This window comes from Ambystoma mexicanum, chromosome 3p, assembly GCF_040938575.1.
Source record: "Ambystoma mexicanum isolate Mex_15411 chromosome 3p, UKY_AmexF1_1, whole genome shotgun sequence".
NCBI classification, from domain to species: Eukaryota; Metazoa; Chordata; class Amphibia; order Caudata; family Ambystomatidae; genus Ambystoma; species Ambystoma mexicanum.
This window is the reverse complement of record NC_090925.1, coordinates 1,127,633,808-1,127,652,264: the sequence shown is the minus strand read 5'-3', so window position 1 is coordinate 1,127,652,264 and position 18,457 is coordinate 1,127,633,808. Positions and strand designations below refer to the sequence as shown.

General features: G+C 44.5%; 1 protein-coding gene across 3 annotated transcripts in view; it reads left to right on the top strand.

The window, feature by feature from the left end:
* The window catches only part of P4HA2 (prolyl 4-hydroxylase subunit alpha 2), a 274,459-nt gene that overhangs the window by 238,730 nt on the left and 17,272 nt on the right, over positions 1-18,457 (top strand). Inside the window, exons 12-14 of one of the 3 annotated variants that reach the window (XM_069652510.1) lie at positions 2,401-2,460; positions 12,545-12,613; positions 16,785-16,881. In XM_069652510.1, coding sequence (XP_069508611.1) covers positions 2,401-2,460; positions 12,545-12,613; positions 16,785-16,881 — 226 coding nt within the window. Of the gene's footprint in view, positions 1-1,252; positions 1,387-2,400; positions 2,461-2,528; positions 2,595-12,544; positions 12,614-16,784; positions 16,882-18,457 lie in introns of those variants that run through there. The other 2 variants (XM_069652508.1, XM_069652512.1) reach the window with 2 other exon arrangements.

The following is an 18,457-nucleotide window of genomic DNA, read 5'->3' as shown; positions in this document are numbered from 1 at the left end:
TTAAAGTACAGAGGCTGAATCAAAATGTAGTGTGTATTGAAGCTTAGTACTGCAAGACTTCACTGTTTCCAGTTGAGTCATTCTCCACCGTAGTCTTGCAGCAGGAGTCATAATGGTACTGATGGTGAGATTGCCCCTTTGTTTGGTGATGCTATGTTTGCCTTTCCACATGGTCATTTGCTTAGAATTTATAGCATCCTCTGGGATGTTCTGAAATTATAATCCCATCTCCCTCTCCTCTATTTGGCCAATGTATCTAGTGCTGTTAAAGTGTCGAGTTAATTTGGGTTTATTATGCAGGACATGGCCTGTTCATTTGGTTTGAGACTATGAAACTTCATTGGCTTTTAGGACGGATTGTGTGTTTTTGTCACTGATTAGCATGTGCAAAGATTATCCTTAAGGTTCCTGGGACATCATTGCTTTAATATCCAGATGCTAATTTCCGTTTCAGAGCACCAACCTCCTGGTTGTTGAATGCATTATGCCTTTGGCTAAAAGCCAATCTCCTCATACATTTGTCTTTTAAGAAAATGACAAATTGCAAAGGTCACACTTATGTAGACGATGTAGTGCCTGCCTTTTATTGGGGGGAGTCAGATCATTTTCTTGCTTGTAACACAGGCCATTCTGCATGGGAAACTCAACTTGTCTTTTGATTACTTTTTCAGGTGATTACAAAGCATGTAGCTTTGTGTTGCAGGTGAAATGTCCACACTGACCCTCTGGATTTCCAATTTTTATCTAGAGGAAAAAAACTGCACCACAACACCTCAATCTAGAAAAGAAAGCCACAAATAATATTGCGGTTAAAGGGCTTTCTTTTCCATGCATTTTAATCATCCTTGGCTGTGCAATTAGTTGGCTATTTATGCATTTACATTGCATTGTGATTTATTTCTACTAGGAGATGTGTTAAATTGTCTCCCTAGTAGCCAAATGTTGCCTTTAGTGATTACATTGGCGAACCCGCATTTGTCATTTAAAAATATTGTGAAAACAGTACCATCAATAAGATGGATTTTTCTTTTTGGGTTTTGTGGATGGAGTTTAATATTTTACCATGCTGAAAGGTTCTTTCTTAATTGCTTGTATGGTTTTGTTGTCTTGCACTTATTTGCTACAAAGTTTCATGTGAACACGCTACAGATGGGACACTGCGATCCAAGACTGGTTTCAAACCATCTCTGCTTTTCTGGTCACTTTCGCTCACATAGTCGTCATGCATTTTCCTTGTTTGTTCCTTGTTTAGTAAGAGTGCATCGTCTGGCTGAAGTCCTTTCTTCCTGTGATGACTTTAAAAATGTAGAAAACGCCTTTCCCTAATGCTGATGGTTTCTTCCACTTTAAAGTTAAGTTATTATGAAGTTATCATAATAATTCTTAAAGCAGCAGCTCATCCAGGATAATTGTTTGAGGTATATCGGGGAGACCTCTGGAAGAAAATCAAATTCTTTAATGTGGTTAATGCAAGAATCGAACACTACTTATGTACTACTGCACCTACGATAAGTGCTTCTGCACCTGAAGTTGTACCCGTTTGTAGTCTATCCACCTTAACGTCTACTGGCAATTGCCTTGCATTACCAACTTTTACCAGGTGTGTAACTTTGCGTTACTCTTTGCATTTCATATTTCTTTTGCATCTTGCTCATGCCTAATTTATATTCCTCTGACTCTCTTTTTGCACTACTTCCACAGATCATTTTCTCATGTACGCCATTTTCTTTGTCACACATTGCTCTCTGACACCCATCCAGACCATTATGCACCCATTGAACATCTCCCACATTGTATCTAGAAGTTGTGTGCACACATTTAACTGCCAAGAAGTGTATTTTTACTTACTACACAGATCTGGAAAAGCCATTGAAACCTCAGCCTTCAAATTATAACATTTAGCTTATACAATGTTGCATATCTCCTTGCACATTTTGAGCTTTATTTAAGAGTGAAAGTAAATGGAAGATAGTCTGTGCTGGGAGTCCTTTGACAAATCGGTGATTTGTCTTGTCAGGATGAACTGCTGTTTTAAGATTGAGCTGCATCGTATTTGAAACACCACAGACATTGGCTGACATGTTGGCCTCTTCTTCTAGTGTATGTAAAGTGAACCTTGTAATATATGAATGGCCCAAGACCTTTCCCCAGTTATGCAGCCTGCATCCTGCATGCGTCTGTCAGCTTGCATTGGTTAGAAGGTGTAATCTCGCTCATCTGGCACCAACTAAAATTCTAATCAGATTTTAATTTTAATTTTAGTGAATTCTAAATTATAGGAGCCTAATTATGTTCCTTTATAGCTAAAATAAAATCTCGCCCACATATATAATAATGGTATATTATAAATAATTGTATAATACTGTTGAGAATTCAGGTTAAAGTTGTTATCTATTACAGCGTCCCTTTGACAAGAACCTCAAAACGGATGGGAATAGGCTAGCAACATATCTTAACTATGTAAGTACCTTTGTTTCCTTGACTTTGTTCTTCAGTCTGTAGTTCATTCTTATATTTAATTTTTATAGAAAGAGGAACCTGATGCTTTCAAGCGTTTAGGCACTGGGAACCGTGTGGCTACTTATTTAAACTACGTAAGTATTTTTTTTCAATAAAGGGATGAGAAGAATAAGTTACTGTGCCCCATGTACTCTGTGTAGAATCCAGGTTACCAATCTATCTCGCTTGCCCCTGGGGCATTTAAATGATGCTACTGTATTGCACTGTGATGGGAGGGTGGGGAAGTGCAGGTGCAGTCAGCGGGATAAGCCATTTACTATGATGTGAACATGTTTTCTGTTGGAATACTGCAGTTCTATGCTATCTTTACTCAGCAACGGACGTAGAGTAGGAGGAACGTGTATGGTTCATATGATAAAGGATATTTTCAGTGCCTAATGAAGTAAGCAAATAACATATCTTGTTTATCTCCATGTTCATTGTGTGTGTACCCGGTTCATTTGAGTAAGCCCTCAATCACATAGCAGTACTTGTTCATTTGGAAAGTATTTTCTTCTCACCTTATCACCTAACATTTTTTTTCTCCCCATCTTCAAAAGTCAGATCGGCAATGAGTGTAAACCCTAGAAGTATAAACACTCACCCCATAACACTACAAATCGCAGGGTAATCTTGAAGATTAAGCCATATGGGATTATGGTCATTAATAAGAGCATGCAATTATTAAAGCCACTCATATTCGATAACATTCAAGTGTCGCCCCTATGGGCCCAGGTCAGTGATGTCAAGGTGATGTATATTCATAGCTAGCCTGGCAGTCTCCACTGGTCCAAGTGGGGCAATAGCCATAACCTGCCTTACTTTGGTTCCCTGGGAGGAAGGATTACGCCTGCCCTCAGGGCACAGGAGATGTCCTGGCAATCCTGCTTCAAAGGGGCACTTGCATAAAAAAGGTCAGTCACACACTAGGGTACTGCACACCAAAGAGACTTTGAAGCCAGTAGGCATGGGAAAAGGGGGCAGAGTTAGAGTATCCAGATTGGGAAAGTGGCCTGAGAAGGGGTTTCACCATAGTCTCTCATCTTTCCTATCCCCTCTATTTCCTGCAGGCAAAGCCACTGTGGGTATGGTGTTAGAAGGCAAGGGTCACTTTTTACAGAAACAGTGATTGGGAGCTTACGGTGGTATTGCTTTTGTCATGGATTGGACCCTTAACGCAGTCTTCCTTTTGTCCAATCCTCTGACACCTTGCCTTTATGTGGAAGGGGTCCCTCATTCCTTTCTGGATTCAACTTTGGACAGCAGAAGAATACACTTTTGACCCACTGCTGGGAGTGAAGTGCATTCCAAAGTGCTCTGAGTTGAAGGCAGAAAGCATCCAAGGCAGAGGAGAGCTTTTTCTCTAACCATACCCTGGGGACATTGAGGGTGAACTACTGTGGACCAATGCCTGCCACTCTGCCAAGCTGCACAAGAACCAGTCTCCTCACAAAAGTTGAAGGAACCCCTGTGGGTGCTGGCAAAACTCCCTGGACTATGATTGCAGCACAATAAGTATTCACATTGCCCTAGAGCCCCTGGATGGTTACTTACAGGTACCTCAGTATTCCAAAGCAACCTAGGATGGAACTGCTCCAACCATGCTCCATGCCTATGCACTGTCACAGGATCTGCATTGCTGCTTTTGGCAATCTTTTGCATCTTCAGACTGCATCTTTGTACTGGTTCAGCTCTCTTGCACCACTAGCTCTCCCCTCCCCCTTGATTCGAATGCTGCATCACTGCAATAAAGGTGCCCAACTTGACACATCTTCGAGTACTGCTTCGATCCAACAGAGCCTTTTTCTCAATGGAACTCGACCACTGATTTGTATAGATGGAATCCATCTTGTCACACGCCGACTCAGCCCAGCAGAACCATTGTCTCGACTGCTGATGTATACCCGTTGGACCCATCGAAACACCAACCCCAGTGCAAATTTGTACCGCACAGAGCCCCATCTTGACACTGGCTCACTGATGGATGAACGTGACTCCCCTCATCTAGAACCTGGTTTGACTTCCAAAAAGTGCCAACATGGTTCTACTCTTTCAAGCTCCCAAAGACACCAATAAGGTACTGTTGAAAGCCAATGTCCACCCTGGTCCACTTTCTAGAACCATAGTGTCTTGTAAGCTCGCATGTCTTGTATTCTTCACAAACATATCCTTTGAACAGTGGTATTGTTGCAATTGCTTGCCTAGCAGCAATGGCCACCGAGTTGATCAAGCACACTGCCCTTTCCATTCCTATCCAAACTATCCCCATTATTGGTGCCTACACCTCGGGCCCAAAAGGTAACCGTGATGTTTGACGGTGACCACTTTTATATGCCATACATTAATGCAGTTTCCAAAAGCAGCGTTTTTTTGGGGGGAGGATCCTGCCCCTTTTATAGATGGTTCACAAAATTCCTTTTTCCAAAGCAGTTAGTCTGTCCCGCAAAGATGACTGTAATTGTATCTACCTTGTTTTCCTGGTATAACTCGTCAGCGAAATAGTGTTCAGTCCTTCACCCCTTCCTCATACTTAGGCCTGCTACTATGGTTCTAGATGCTTAAGGCCGGCCTCTCTAAGCGTACTTCTCCCTCTACTGCCACTTAAAACTCAAGCACACCTGCGTGCAAGCCACCTTCCTTCTTTTGGACCTCTCTCCCGCCCCATCTTTGTCAAGAACCACACTTCTGAAGTTCTACAAAGTACTGAAAATGCACCTGGTCGATTCTGCATATGGTGTTTGCGATGACCATGAATTTCAGGTGCTTGTAGCCTTGGACTCGCTAGCAGACATGCGCTATGTTCGCTTTGCAAAATCTCCAAACAAAATGAGAAATCAAATTCAAATGTCTGGTTAATGCAATATTGATCAGGGATTCAGATTCTTTTTTTGTTAACACTCTTTATTAGTATTTAAATATAAGTCCCACAACTTCCCCCTAACCCCCAAGTATCAGTCGCCCCACACACATTAGCGGGATTTGCCCAACAATACTACCAATTCCCACTCCGGCCCCCCGAGCCCTCTTTCCCTCCATGCCAATGTCCCATCTGATTCCTCCTTTCTCCATTGGTCACAACACTCCAACTTTAGAGTCCACTGTTCGATGAGATTTAGGCCGATCCACCTTCCACCCACACCTCCAAACTCCCTCGTGACTCGTTCAAGTCTCTTCCCCCCCCCCCCCATCACATGTTACTTCACTGTGTACGCAAATCATTGTCCTTTGCCAGATCGTTCAGCAGTTGGGACCAATGGATCGTCACCTCCCCCCACCTCCATATTCTGCAGCACCGTTAACTCTGCTAATCCCCACCTTCGCACACCCTTCCGCCATAACTTGATTGTCGGACCCAGGGGCCATTTCCACGCTATCGCCATTCAGCGTTTTGACAATATGAGTAGAAACTGGCCCATTCTGTTCCGTAATTTATTACGCTCGGGATTCAGATTCTTAATGTTGCCACTACATGTGGAAGCCTTTTCATAAAAATATACCAGGTCTAAATTTTTGTTCAAAACTGTGTTTTCCTAAACTAGCATAATTCTGGGAAGCATTGACCATGTGCCTGCAGAAGGACTTTGGGTTTGAGAAAGATTGGCCCAACTAATTAAAACGGGATTGGGGTGTAATCTGTGGACAAAGTATGTCTTGCAATAATGCATTCTTGTTTGGAAGTTAAGTGCAAGCATAGAGTGAACAACTGTGCGCTTTCTACATTGTGAATATAGCCAGAGTGAGAAAGAATTTAGATCATGCACATTCATTAAGGATGAGCTGGCCAAATCGCCAAGAAATTGCTTAAAAAAACAATCTGGTGTTTCAAGATCTTGAAGTGCTGAAACTCAGGGTCTATGAAAAAACACATTAGGAAAAAGCTTCCAGTCTATATAAAAATGTATAATATGTAATACTGAGTCTATATTGTTACAAAATACATTCACTTCAGTTTTCATAGTTTATCACTTCCAATATATGGTGTTTGCGCTCTCTTGGGTCCATGCTAAAACATTTCACATGCGTTATTGTAACTTCATTATAATCAACTTTCTAGCCTTTGAGACGGATGCAATGGCATTAAGGGGGCAATTTATTTAGGTTGTCCTTGGACCACCTTGTGTTTCTTTGCCACCTTCTTACTGACCAGCGTGCAAGTGAAAGCTTTTCCGATGTGCCGAGAACCATGTCCAACTTTCTGTGAAATGGCAAGCTTGAAGTCGACTTGTGGATCTTTTTTAACTTTGTATGTATTTATGTTTAACGTGAGGCCCCCGACCATACATGTCAGTAGCTAATGCCATGATTTCAGCAATAGAATGGAACTCTGCACAACATCAGTGGTGGCATCAGAGATCTATGAGGCCATGGCCATCATCTGGTCACTCAGCTTCCTCTTCTCATTTCAATGAGTAACTAGGTCTGTAGCTCTGTGTACTAAGGCATCCACTACAGGGACCTGTGTTTGACCTCGTGGTCACAGCTTCAAATCCCGGCAGGTCCTCTCAGCCCTTCATTCTTCCGAGGTTGATTTAAATTAGTACCATTAAGTTGGGTAACAATAAACATCTGTTATTAGCGCCAAGATGCCCCTTCAGGGGTGAACGTGCACTTTACAAATATGCCTGTTATGTTAATGGTACTGAATGTGTACGGGCTGAACATAGGCTCAAAACCCTATGGATTTCAGAGTTGTGATTTGGTGTCATGCTACCATCTAAAGAAGGAGCAGTGCAGGCAGATTCTGAAGGAGCCATGGTGTTCTTTTTTAAAGATGGGCAGTGTCTAAACTTCTCTGCCTTTAGAGGAGTGGATGTGGTTGGATGAAATGGTGCCTCCTTTTGTGGTTTCTCCTGCATGGGCACTAATTCATCACGTATTGGGAGTCCTCGAGAAATCATTCTTCAGATATTTGACAATTTTGTCTATTTTTGCTTAATTTTTTGTCTGAATCCTTCGTTCTTTGGTGCTGCATCGTTTTCTCACCCAGCTGGTGTGAAATTCCGGCCATTCTGTCTCACACTCGGAAGAAAAGCCTGTCACCTTAAAGAACATGTTCACTGAGGATCTTCATTTGGAATACCTCCATTGTCTGTATTCTGACCACGATTTGAACAACTGCACCATCTGTCAGTCGTTCTCACCCAAGACACGTAAAGACGCTGCAGAAGGTTGGTGGAGCTGGAGCCTGTGACTGTCCAATTATGCTTCTGCAAGCCACTGCAATCCCTTGGGTGCAATCCATCATCAATAGATAGAGGTCTCATGAAGAATCTTCCCGGGGGAAGAGGATAAAAAAGGGACATGGGTCACATGCTTCTTAGTTGATCTCTTCATCCAAGCCTACGGTCATCTCGGTAATCGCTATGGCGGACAAAACGTCCTCACCATCTAAACACTCTGCTTCGGAGAAGCGCCACTCGTCCACGGCTCCTACGCTTTGGTCCATGCCTTCCTCAAGTACACTTTGACCATCCCGTCGATGACCACATCCACTCCATCGACTACCACCTCATCGACCAAGTTGATTACATCAACACCAACCCCCTTGTTGATGACTAAACCAATTCCGTCAAGTACATCCTTGTCAACAATCAGATCTGTTCCAAAACTGTTGGTTTCTGCATCTGCAGTTCGAAAGAAGAGTTGCAGGGGATCGAGACACTCTGTCAGTACTGTTGTACCTCCCTAGGTCGATTCATGCTCAGCCATTGTTTTCACTGCCCCATATGTGTGCCACCTGCCGTCCCCTCTCAAGCTATGGGCCCCTCTGAACACCTGCAAAAGCATGGAGCTGACATGAACATTCACAAGTTTCTTTTTCTCCAAATGATGTAGGCGGGAGCACATTGCCTTCAAGTATGCCACCCCCTCCAGCTCCATTAGCACCCGCAAAACAAGTACCTGTTCAACTGGAACCCTCTCCCAGTACAGGCCACAGACAGACACCTGTTCAAGGTGACACACCTTCAAGGCACATCCAAGTCTCTACTCCTTTGCACTCACAGTACGTCTCTATAGATCTTTTGTCCTCACTGCAAGCACTGGATTCAGAGCTTAAGCAATGCCTCCTCCTTCGCAGCCTTGTGGTTTTCCAATGTAAGGAGGTTTGGTTCCTCGCCGCCATCCGGTCACCCTTCCTGGGTCCCAATTCGTCCACCAACATCCACCCTTGCGGATCCCAACACCAATGACAGTCCGAATGACTCTCCATGCACTAACTCAACTTTCAAGTTTGAGGACCGAGTGCCATGTGACGGTGGTCAGCAGATCTACCTCCAAGAGACTTCCCGCCTGATTAAATTGGTTCTTTTCATCCTCTCATGTCGTGAGCAGTGAAATTGTTTGATCGTCTCCCAGAGGATCAAAAAAAGGAGGGGTTCCTTCATCAAAGGCATGAGTTCACCAGAACGCCAGTGGTAGCCATCCCCATGCTGGGCAATATTTGGAAATGCGAATTCTGGTCATAAAGAAACCGATCTCGGCACCACCCAAGAAAGATTGCTTTGAAAACAAGTACAAGGCTTCAGATACTGCACCCAAATGCCCCCACACACAGCCCAGCACGGACTCTGTCGTCTCAGCAGGTGCTTGAAAACACTCTGCAAACCCTGTGTCCCCTTGTATGGTACCCCAGACAAGGAAGGCAAACACTGTCATTTCAACAGCCGCTACACAAATCAAGGCCTCAAACTCAAACATTGCACTCCTCACTTCCTACGACCAGGAACTGTTTCAAGCTAGCTCAACTGCTTGGTTTTCTGCCTGATGACAAGCTTGTATGTGAAGGTGAGTCTGCGTCTGATCATGCCATTTCTATTTCTGTGGACATCAGACACAGGATTCCGCCAGATGGGTATCTGGGCTGTGTTACGCCGTATGGGTTGGCTCAAGGCCATCAACTGCCAGCCGGAGGTTCAGTCCGAGGTGGCTGGCATGCGGTTCGACCACATTGATTTATTTGCCATGAAAGTGGATGAGACCCTGCACAGCATCAAGGGTGATAAGGACACTATTTGTTCATTGGGTACTCTGCAGTCATTTAGTTCTGGAAAATTCAGATTCCCCTCCCACCCCCACACACTTCAACAGCCCAGTGGGGGGGGGGTCAGCTTACCAACTTCCTGACACAATGGAAGCCCATCAACACTGACAAATGGGTGTTATCCATCATTCAGCACAGCCACACTCTGGAGATCATTGGGCCACGCCTTTCCACTGGTTCCAAAGGCAGAAAAACACCAGCCTTTGCTCCTACAAGAGGTGCAGTCTCACCTAGCAAAGGGAGCAATGGAGATCATACCAGCACATCTGCGAAGTACTGCAGTGTACGCCAGATACTTTCTGGTAAGGAAGAAGTTGGGAGGTTGGAGACTTATATTGGATATGAGAAGACTCTGTCTCAAACATTTCACATGGTGACGCTACAGCACATCTTGAACCAGCTGTAAAAGGGTATTTTCACTCCTCTCTAGACCTAGAGGATGTGTACTTCCATAGACCCATTCATTGGTAGCAGAAAAACATTACCAGTTCAAGGTCCTACCCTTTGGGCTAAAATCAGCACCAAGGGTGTACACCAAATGTCTTCCCTAGAAGCGGCTCACCTCTGTCGTTCAGGAATTCACATTTACCTGTATCTGGACGACTCGTTGGTGCGTGTCCCGTCGCTTCCATTAGTGACTCCACTTACAAAAGAGGCAATCTTATGTTGACATCACTGGATTTCTCGGTGAACTTTGCAAAGTCTTGCTTACATCATCTCGGAACAAACTGTTCTTGTGGTCATGCTTAAACACGCTAGCGTGTGTTGCCATGCCTTCAGAGCAGAGGGTGAAATCCATTGTGACAAAAGTCCTCTAGCTGTCACTCCTGTCAATTTCTTCAGTCTTCTCTCTCAAGTCCCTCCTGGGAATTATGTCCTCGTGCAACCACTTGGTCCCACGCGCAGATTCTGAATGGGCCCGATTCAGGAGTGCCTGGATTCCCTTTGGCGACACATTTTGTGATCCTGGGACGTCCAGCTTCATCTTGCACGTCCGTTTAGCGATGCTCTCCAATGGTGGAGTTTTTGTCTCCCTCTTACTCAAAGAGTGCATTTTCACCTCCTAGACCATCACATCACAACGGAAGCTTGCTGGAGGGTTGGGGACTCACACGGCAGATTCCATACCAGACCATAGGCCTGTGGTATCTCAAAGAAAAGACTCTCCACATCTATGTCCTAGAGCTGCGATTGGTGTTTGCGTCTTGATGGACAACACCACCACCATGTTCTATATTTGCAAGCAGGGAGGGAGCCGCTCGACGATCCTGTCAAGAGGCCCAAGGTTGTGGGCACTGGTGCACATGTTCCGGATCCCTTTCCATCAACCAGGGATCCACAATACAATAGTGGACTCCCGCAGCAGGGAGCTCAGATGCTGCCAAGAATGGAAACTTCGGCAACACAGATTCTCCACCTCGTCTCCAAGTGGGGACATACAGAGATCGACGAAGAGTCTGTAATGTTGCAAGATGAACCTGGTAGCCCCAGAATGTCAAATTTTGTACTTTGACCTACTTCAGCTGTCAGTGGCTCCTTCCATCAGGTTTCCTCCGCTCTCCGACCTTCTCTCCAGGGATGGGGGGGGTCCATGCTACACGACGACCCAGCATCCCTCAATTTGACGGCCTGGCTTCTGCAGCCCTAGAGTTTGGAAATGTACTCCTACCTCCAGACTGCCGGGACATCCTGACCATGGCCGAGGCATCATCTATGCTGTCTTGTTACAATAGCAAATAGTGAAGCATTTCTATCTGATGTACAGGTCAACCTCTCGACCCGTTGTAAGTTCAGGTATCAGACATCTTGCTGGGGACGGTAAAGTGCTAGGCAGAGGTCGCATAGAAAAGAATGTTCATCTGCTGATACAAAGTGCAGTCCTGTGAGGGAACACTGGACAGTGGGTGCCATGGGGCAAGTGCTGGGAGCAGGAGGGGCTGCAGGCGATTGGGAGGATGGCCATGACCCAGGAGGACACACAGGCTAAGGCCACCAATCTCAGCGACTGAGGAGTTTAGCACGGGAGGGGGAAAGGAGGAGGTGAAGAGGAAAGTCTTGAGGCGCTTCCGGGACTTGAGGAGATCCAGGTCAAGGGGGAGAGGCTGTTCCAGAGGAGGGAGCCAGCTGAGGAAAGAGATCAGCCTCCAGCTTGCTGCTTAGAAAAGTCATGGAGCCAGAGAAATTTAAGGACCTGGAGGGAGAGTATTTGGTGAGAGTAGATTGTAAATAACGTGGTCCCTGTCCCTGGACAGCCTTATGGGTGATGCAGAGGGATTTTAATTTGATCCTTGCTGCAACCGGGAGCCAGTGGAGAAAATAATTCTTGCAGCCCTATTCTGGATAAGGGGGGCTGATGGAGCAAGAGGGTAGAATAAAGAAGAGGCTGTTGTGGTAGTCCAACCTAGAGAGTACCAGGGCTCTAGAGACATTGAGCTTCTCTGGAAAGGTGAGGAAAGGATTGATGCCTCTGAGGAGGTGGCGTCGAAAATGGGCCTTCTTGGCAAATGAACCTCATTTGTTATTGCTTCTCCTTGCATGTCTTGAAATCATATATATTCAGAAGTAACATGACAAAAATACAAGAGAGAAAGACTGTAAAATGTTATGGCAAATTCCCTTATGCCATTTGGTTAGTTGGGGAAACCAGGAGGGTGAAGTGGAGGGACTGAGAGAGTGAGAGTGTGAGATATAAATATCCTCATTTAGCACTAAGCCTTCCCAAGTAATGTTTAGATTTGACCAAATGCTCTACATCCATGCCTATAACTTCCAAAATGTAAATTTAGGAAAAATCTAAGCTTTCACCACTCTTAAAGTGGAACACAGACTATCAATTGAATAATTGAAAGCCGGACCTATGGACTTGGCAATGAGATCCATTGAGCATGTGTATTTTCCTTTGAATGCATCTTGCTATATCATGGTGACCGTACACCTTTGGTAATGTATCCATTCTAAATGTTTGCTGTTTGCTTCTGTGTCATGTGAACCTTTCTGTTCTAGATGAGCGATGTACAAGCTGGAGGCGCCACAGTGTTCCCAGATTTTGGGGCTGCAATTTGGCCGAAAAAGGTAATGCCATGTTTGTGATTCCTCAGTTTAACATACCTTATTTACACTTGGCTTCCATGCTTTGTTGCACTGTTCCATTGAGTATAAGTGGAAGCAGCAGCTGTCACCAAGTCTTGATGTTGCATGAGATGCAGGGGCTTTCCGAGCATTTTTGTTTGGCAGCAACCTACTCATTATGAAATGTCGAATAATTTGCAGTCTCAACCTCTATTAAGAGAACCATTTCAGTCTGTTGATTGTGAACGGTTTTCAGACAAGTAAAACACTAGAAGCTGCGGAACTGTGCACACAAGGATTAACACCGTCCTTGCATTTATATCGAACAATCCAATTAAATTTGCAACTTCTGCTTCACATCAGTGACCGGACTGCTCAGAAAGACTGGAACATCAGCAATGTTGAGCCAATTTTTGTTTGTACATTTGTTTACAGTTTAACACCTGTACATTTCTATGCCTAGGGACACATACATAGCAATGTCGAATATTTCAGAAAAGTATGCAATTGGTGGAATGTAAATGGTGTGACGGGTGGTGACACCCACTCTTCCCAGAACATATTACACAGGAACTTGGCTTGTAGTTCCTAAAAATGCACATTTATCTGGGAACACTGCTCTTTCAGTAAATGTCATGACATTTTTTGTTTCCGTACTGCTGCCAGTAAACCTTGTCCACAGTCTTCCCATTGATTTGTGATAACAGAGAAGCAAAACTGTAGACACATAGTGTAATATGGTAAAATATGTTTAGATACCTGCAATTAAGAACTAGCTTGCAGCTACCTCAGTTTAGGTGTTCTACCGTCAAATACACTCATGGATACCACCACCACTACTAAAGTAGTGTAGCAGAGCGGACAATGCCTCGGTCTGTGGAGTAACCGTACAATTAGAGCCTCTTAAGTGAAGCCTCTTGCTTCGATAGAAAGAAAATGTAACCCCATATCTCATGGCATCTGGTCAGCCTCTTGCCCAGATAATTCAGTTTGGCCATGTTATATGTTATGATAAATGCAGTAATATTTATAGTTGGTCAGTGGTTCCTTCAACAGATTCAACACCAGCAGGTCTCATTAGGCAGGATGTGTGAGGTCTTAGGAAATGTGAGTTATGGCCTCTTTTATTATATATTGTATTTGTATGGTGACCATATGTGGCACGTTTGACCCCATTCTTCAATAGCATTCATCTTGGTGATCTAGTGATTCCCTGAGCCACTGGCAAGGCTTTGTTATGTGGCTGTCATTGCTTTGTATCCCATGAGGTCTAATAGCCCTGCTAGAGATGGCTAATTTCACAAGGGTGATGGGAAACTATACAGAGTAGTTTACTGTGGTTAGGATTCATGTAAAGCTTTATTTAACCTTTTGTGCTGTGGTCGGAAATCTGTTGCCATCCTCTATTCGTGCTTATTTCCGATGGTGGCCGTCAGGGAAAATGCAGCCTAGCAGCAATCCCTGCAGGAATTACATAGCGTGCACAGTTCATGTACAGGGAAATGCTCATTTTAATTTTGGGAATGGTTGAACATTTGCCTTTGTGTCCTTTTGTATCTTTGAAACGAAATACTTAACTTGGTGAGATGCAAGATTTTGAGTGAGCATTGCATTAATGGGTTTCAGATTGCCACAGGGTCTTTTTACCCATGTTTCTGGATCCTGGGAGGCCCGTCTCCAAGGCTTTCACTGAATTCTATTGCACCTGTTAATGGATCTTTCTAAAAATAAATACAAGAAAGGAATTCCTGCATGGAGGCACTGCTGTAAGGGTAGCGCACCCTTTTCTCTTGTTGCTGGCTACTCATGATGCTGGAGGAAGCTGGTGGCAACGCTGAGTAGCTGTCAATGAACGCCACTGGATCCCAAAACACTTGGAAGTTTGGATGGTCCCAAACAGATAGTCGGGCATGAATCAAGGTGTGTCACCAGTTTGCCGATTGATCCCAACATTACCTGCACCCAAGACAGGATCCTGACCAGCGACATTGACGATCCAAAAATGACCTGCACCCAAGACAGGAGGCAGACCAGCAGCATTGGCGACAGTCAAGGTTTCCCATTGGTTTCTTTGAAGGAGAGGACATGTAGCCATAGAGACCTGGTAGGGAAAGAGAGCGGAAATAAAGCATGGGGACAGACAATTTAAAGGAAAAAGAATGAGCCAAGCTGCATTCAGTGCATGGAGAGGAGCAGTGAAGAAGCCTGAATTACAGAGGAGGAATGAGGGATTTGAGCGCAAGGATGGAATAGTGGTAAATGAAAGGCAACAGGGAGAAATGGGTAAGAGGAAGCAGAAAAAGTAAAAATGGAAACGAACTGATGGAAGATGGGTCTAAAGGGAGGGTGTAAGGAGAGATTGAGACATAGACTAGAAAGAAAGATTAGTCAAAACAAAAAGAGATGAGGGTCAGTTGGCTACAAGAAAACAGACTGGAGTGGAAGGGGTAGAGTGAAAAGAAGATGCTGCGAGGTGAAGAGGTGGCCCAGAGGACCAGGACGAGTAGAGCAGAAACCAAAAGGAGGCAATGAGTCAATGAGAGGGTGAGTAGTAACTTTAGAAAAATACAAGAAGGGTGACTTGCCCAGTGAGGTAGAGGACAAGGAGGTTCTGAACTAGAGTGAGGGGGAGTCAACGAGATCCCAAAAGGTGAACCAGGACCCCAGCCCACAGGGGTAAGGAGGACAATCTCCCACAAAGAGGATCGAGGCAGAATAAGCCTTCGGAGAGAATGTAAAGAGTGACCAGAGGCTCAAAGGAGTCCAAGGAGGACCCCGAAAAAGAAACTGACTGAGATGAGACAAGTTCTCAGACTGGGACTTTCAGGGGGAAAAGGAGGCAGTGAAATAGAAAGCGGGAGGGGCAAGTACCACAAGTGAAGCAAAGTTAGAAAGCCGATAAAACTTCAAAGGAGCTGGAATGAAGAAATATTCTGGTATTTCCTGTGCAGAGAAATTCAGCTAATGTGGTAGGACCCCACGTCCGTACACAAGAGGGTCATGTTGAGTGTGTTCGTTCCAGGTGCTGAACACAAGAGATTTGTGGGAAGCCTTTGTCCATGAGGAGTGTGGCAAAGTCAAACCTTTTGCAGCCGCAACTCTAGACAGGTGCTGGGGTAGCCTCAATGGAAAGGACGAGATACAAAAGAACCTAAAGGTTGAGGCAAACCTCAGATTTGACTCGGGCCATTGAACCCGGCCCTAGCGGAAGGAGGGCAGGGAAATGGCAAAGACAGAGAAGTCCCTAGCACCTTTTAAGTTGACCACTATCCTGATAACTTTTTGGGATGAGTTTTCAGTTTGGTAAATCTCTGAAAGAAAATCCCAGGATCTGACCACTGCCACAGGATGTTTCTTAAACAAAAGAGAGTCAGAGTGTATTTTGATGACTGCCCATTCGTGACAGGGCCACCACATGGGCACCTCTGGATTAGAAACGTCTTACCCCACAGTCGCAGGGTTGGATCGTTTTTAGGGTAACTTCTATCAATGCCTGCTGTTACTGGTCTTCTTGGAAGCCTAGTGGATGTTAGATAAAAAATGATATATCCAGTTTAGAACACACCTTAAAATGGACATTCCAAGTTACTATTAGGCTAAAGTTTTTGTTTCTGAAAATATTTTCTGATGAGGCATCAGTCGGGAAGTGTTGGGGCTTTCATTCTTCTTTGTTGTATGAAGGTTGATAGTCTTGTCTGGTTTGGAAGAGCTCACTAGAACATGAGGTGGGAGTCAGGTTGCTGGAATATATTTGTCATTGTGCTTTTAGAAGTTTCATGCAGTATTCTCTGGCTAGTTCCCACTCTTTCTTGTCTGATACCATGTTCCAAAATCTAGCCAACCCATTAATACATTACGGTTTCCAGAAAACTGGACATAGGCTCAATTGTTAGTGGTGGTTCTCTGTGTTTAGTATTCGTTTGCCCAACCCCGTGTTCCCCATTGCGTGTCTGTACATCTCCCCTTGTTATTTTGTGGCATGGTGAACTAATCGAGTAGTTAACAATACTATTAGATGGTATTTGTTTTTGGTGAGAGATCCCCATTTCTAAGCATATCCTCTACTGGACTGTTCCACATGGTATCTGTGACAGCACTGAACATCACGTTTGTTGCAGGTAAGGATTGCCAATGCCATGCTAGTATCTTATGTATGATTCATATGCATTTTCAGGGCACAGCAGTGTTTTGGTACAACCTTTTCAGAAGTGGTGAAGGTGATTATAGAACAAGGCATGCAGCTTGCCCGGTGCTGGTTGGAAGTAAATGGGGTAAGTGTTCTATTTTCCCTTCTTAAAACCTGTATAGTCTGACAACATGTTTGGTTCATGGCCTGATACATTGGGTTCCTCTCTGTTTCTTCAGTAAGACAAAAAATAATGGAAAACCTTTTAGAACTAATTTCTTGACAATTGACAGTATAACTCAATGGTGGCTCAATTTCCTGTCTAAGGCATTGGTTCAGCAAGAACGTGGAGTGGCAAGGCCCGTTTCAGTCACAGCATTCACCTTTTCATTCATGGTTGGAGTGTATGTAAAATGACACGAAGTTCCAGCCAAAGGGTGTATTGTACTTTATCCTATGGGAGGAGACAAATACTCTCTGATCCAGTGGACACATCTGACATTATCTGTTTTAACTGGGTCTTTGGCTTTAAAAGTAATGCAAAACACACAAGTACTCATATGTGCAGTACTCTTTACTCCATACTTGCAGGATGTCAACCCCTCAAAGTGGACCATAGCGCATAAGAATGGGACTATGTATTATGAGTACAGTAGTCACTAGGGTTGTTTGTTCTGTTTGAAGAATTTGAGGGCTTATTATGAATTTGTTGGTAATGTCGTTACGGCCATGTTGTCGGATGGGATCACTGCCGTCTTCCAACTTGGCAGGTTGCACGCACTGACCATTGGTACGAACAGAATTTCCGTCTGGTAGAATTTCAGCAGAAAACTGAGTACACAACGGTAAAACCGCCCATATCCAGCAGAATTACCGTTACCACTGGTCCATCTAGCGCTAAATCCGGCGGAATTACCGCCAGCGGAAATAATGTCATTGCAGTAAAAGGAAGTTCTGAGGCAGCCTTCTTTAAAAACGCAATCCATTCAAACTCTACATGTAGGAGTGACATCCATCCCCAGAGGAAAGTGCAATCGTATCTGCAGGGAAAGGCAAGTCAAAGGTACCTGATATGCGGGTGCAGAAACCTAAATTCAGTGATCAGGCACCAACAGTCCTAGCAGAGCAGGTGGTGCCCCATTCACAACAACTCAAGACCACCCAGCAGTGGAAATACGCCATCTGGGCAGATTTAAATGACAATGTGGTTGCTGTAGGCCACATCTCATGGGACACTGATCTCATGAAAAGGTAGAATGACCTCAAGGTACAAGTCTGCACCCTGATTTCCATTCACTGCAGGGAGTCAGCTGCCACAGGTGGAGGATCAATCGACCCTATACAGCCAGCTGACTCCATGGGATGAAATGGTCAGCAGCATCCTCCACATGGTGGACCTGGAGGCTGTGGGTTCAGGGGAGGTAGGAGCCAGCTGCCAGGGAGAACCCAGTGAGCACATGAGTGAATGATGGGGTCCATTGCAGAACAACCCTAGTAGCATGTAGACATACACAAACTGCCATGCATCTAGGTGAAAGTAACCACAATGAATGACCCATCCGTGTGACACTGCAGGCCATTATATAATAAGACATGAAAGCTTTGAATTCACCCTTAAATTCCAACCAAGTAACAAGTATGTAATTTGGCATTCTGGTTAAATTGGCCGTAATTATGTTCCCTCAAAACGCATAATCGGCCCCTTGGTGTCCAAGCATGAA